At 32.5% G+C, this 3158-nt stretch overlaps 2 protein-coding genes across 2 annotated transcripts; both read right to left on the bottom strand.

Annotated features, from left to right (window-relative positions):
* Window positions 1-108: 108 nt before the first annotated feature.
* Tsp_12745 (conserved hypothetical protein) lies at window positions 109-570 on the bottom strand. Its single transcript, XM_003368944.1, has 3 exons — window positions 551-570; window positions 339-483; window positions 109-270 (listed from the first exon to the last, which is right to left on the bottom strand). The coding sequence occupies exons 1-3, from the start codon at window positions 568-570 to the stop codon at window positions 109-111; spliced, it is 327 nt and encodes a 108-aa protein (XP_003368992.1).
* Window positions 571-1783: 1213 nt separating this feature from the next.
* On the bottom strand, window positions 1784-2931 carry Tsp_12744 (ubiquitin carboxyl- hydrolase 4; the record flags this gene model as incomplete). The annotated part of the gene is made up of 7 exons (XM_003368943.1): window positions 1784-1882; window positions 1956-2044; window positions 2110-2213; window positions 2314-2365; window positions 2410-2479; window positions 2519-2644; window positions 2717-2931. Coding segments are annotated over 7 exons (755 nt in total), but the record flags the coding sequence as incomplete, so codon positions are not given.
* Window positions 2932-3158: the final 227 nt, after the last annotated feature.

The following is a 3158-nucleotide window of genomic DNA, read 5'->3' as shown; positions in this document are numbered from 1 at the left end:
CTCTGTGTCTGAGGAAGATGTTTGCCACAAAAACGCCCTGCAAAATAGAAAAAAAACAAATACATCATTTCAATTTTTCAACCATTTTCACTGATGCATTTATGCAACTTAAACTTGCATACACAACGGTTCGTGCGATGACATTTCACACGGTTTCACCACCAGTGGATCATAATATTGTTCATCATAAGCTGACAAATGATCAACGCATCCACCATAAGGCCCAGCTTCGACAGAAAATGGTGATTGAAATTCAACATGAAACTGGGTCTGTGATAACAGATTCAAAAGAAAGATAACTGAACTGTTCAACAGAAGCCATATATCAATATGCTTACCACATTTGACTGAAAACTGCTCGAGTGAATAATCCAACGCTGCTTCACCCACTGACCATAAGCTTTGTTTGGCCAACCCACAGATTTTATAACTCCATCATCAGCTTCCAAGTGATAAATCTGATGAGGTCCATAATCAACTTGGCTGAAAGCTGTATAAAAATCTGTTCACTGAATAATTACAATTTTCAAGCATCAAAAATGATTTTTACTTTACATTCACTGCAAGCATATTTGTAGACAATAAAATAACCATGATGTAGTTAGTGGCACAAAATGGAAATTTTTTACAATAAAAAATTAAAAATTAATATATGATGAATACCACCATTAATAATGCAAACAACACTGATTTCAATTAATTTTAAACATGCTTTCCAAAGAAGTGAAATAATAAAGCCTGCTTTTTTCTTTCAGTTCCAACTTTTGTCATTGTGCATTTTGAAAAAAAAACTTTAAAAAAATAAAAATATAATTATAATTTACGAAAAAAATTTGATATTCATAAAGCGGAAAAGCACATTTACCCGAGATGATGAAACAAAATTGAAACAACGAAAAAAAGTTAAAAGAATAAGAAAGCAACATCAGAGTATTTGAATTGAAAAGCTGAAACAATAGAGAAACTCAACTGCTGCGTTTATGGCAAACAATTTGATAAAGTTAAACTGATAAGCTGAACCACGCCCGCGCATTTCGGACAAAGAACAAATGCAAACAACATTACACTTTCCCCCTTTTTATTATCAGAAGCCAACCACATTCAGCTTGAACCACATATACCTATATATATGTATATATATATATATATATATATATACATATGGGTGTACATGTAGGTAGGTGAAAGAAGAGGAAAAAAAAGAAAATAAAATTTTACACGATGAAAGCAAATTACGAACAAAAATACATACACAAGAGTGTTGATTACAGAATAGAAAAATTATCAGCGAATTACTTGAACACTGAATAATATGAAATCGACTCTCTCTTCCTACCATAAATATGTATATGACGACAACAATTGTGTGTGAGTTATAGAAAAATGCTAAATTAATCGATCAATAATCAACTGTAGAAGCGTTAGTTGAGCAGTGAAAACATAGTTTTGTATCTTTGAGGCTTCCAGCAGAAAACGCAAATCAGCGAAAAACGAACAGGCAGCAAAAACTGTAACATCATCATAAATATTAAAAGTATAAAAATGCAAAAGTCAACAACAAAATTATGATAACTGCCGATTTCACAAAAAAAGGAATAATTTTTTCTCACAGATGTGAGAAGAAGAAAGAAAGCAGAAAAAAAGGCAAACCGAATGAGTAGAAGGAGCTGAAAGAAAGTAAAATAATAATTATTATTATTATAATAAGCATTATTGTTGTCATAATAGGTGAATTTTTCAGGTTGTGATTGCTGAATTGATTGGTCTTTTCTTTTAAATTCATTCATCCCTGGCTCAAATCCACTTCCATATCCACGTCGCTTTCAGCAGGGCTAACTTTTTTACTTTGACGCAAATAAATCAACACGTACGCTTCTTTGGTCTAAAATGTAAAAATTACTCTTCAACTCTTTCGAATAGTCAACTGATAAAATTGAATTCATTGGAAATATTACAACAATATCCTCTTCACTGACAACGGATACGTGCATATCGTCAAAGTTGTACCATCGCTTAGTGTCACAATTTTTCGCAAATGCCGTATCTTAAAAGAAAACATCTATTTTCCCGGAATCGTATGATAAAAAAAATAAAAATTTGTATTTTTACAATGTCCAGAGCCCAAGCCTCCGTAATGGTTAGATATGCTGACTAAATCGTACAACGCCGGTTCACAATCTTTAGCAATGCACCACTTGGACATGTCCAAGTTACTGAAGCAAAAATATTGAAATAAAATACACATACAATGATGAGAAATATTTTTAAAAATTATATAACGCATGAATATGGTGGAAAAAAAGATATTTTTACGTTATTGGAAAACTGACCAACGTGTCAATTTTGTTTCGAAATGAACGACTGGCTGAAAATCGTTTTAAATGAATCACTAAGACTTCTGGCAAATACCACAAGTCAAATTTCTTTGTAGCTTGTTGATGACACTTGCAACGAGGACAGTACCTTGAAAAAAAACATGCTAATAATAATTATTATTATTAAAATTGACCAATTAAACTGCTAACCACGCATCGTGTTCTCCGAGCTTTTCCGTAGTTGTAAACAGATCCAAACATTCAGAAAGGTAAAGTGATTTGCTTTGTCGAGTACGATGCACAAGTTCAGCATTCTGAGAATCCAAACTCTGCAAGCAAATTAGCATATTCAAAATAACTGCTAGTTTATATCACAGATTCGATTTGTTTGAGCAGCTTACGACGATCGAGTTTTCAACTAGATGGATTTCAAAACTTGGATTCCATTTCACCGCAACGCAATACGTTCGATCGGTAGAACGCAGCTGAACTTGTGGACCACTGGTCAGCGATCGTCCTTCTTCAATACCACTTATACCTGTGTAAACCATGCTCAGTACCGATTCTTCAGAGTCATCTTCGGTAAATCCTTCGTCATTTTCACTGTTACTGCCTCCTGAAGCAATTAAATAAAGCAGATCAATATGCATTTCTTTTTACTTTTAAAAATTCGTTCCTATTTACTGTTTTCACTTCAACATTATCAACATTAAAACAAATAATCAGAACAATAATTAGTTAGTAAAGAAAACTGATCAAGAAATTTTAAATATTAAATTACACTGAAATAATAAATCGTCAAATTAAAATCTTTAACTTGCACAAAGATGGTCATAAATAAAT

This window comes from Trichinella spiralis, assembly GCF_000181795.1.
Source record: "Trichinella spiralis strain ISS 195 chromosome Unknown Scfld1560, whole genome shotgun sequence".
NCBI classification, from domain to species: domain Eukaryota; kingdom Metazoa; phylum Nematoda; class Enoplea; order Trichinellida; family Trichinellidae; genus Trichinella; species Trichinella spiralis.
The sequence above is the reverse complement of the archived record's forward strand: the minus strand, read 5'-3'. Positions and strand labels throughout refer to the sequence as shown.

Excerpts from the sequence above, each read along its gene's own strand:
- Tsp_12745 (XM_003368944.1), bottom strand. The coding sequence starts at position 570 with ATGCTTGCAGTGAATGTAAA. Across the intron at positions 484-550 it reads ATGCTTGCAGTGAATGTAAA|CCAAGTTGATTATGGACCTC; the intron begins GTAAAAATCATT and ends TACAGCTTTCAG. Across the intron at positions 271-338 it reads GCAGTTTTCAGTCAAATGTG|ACCCAGTTTCATGTTGAATT; the intron begins GTAAGCATATTG and ends CTGTTATCACAG.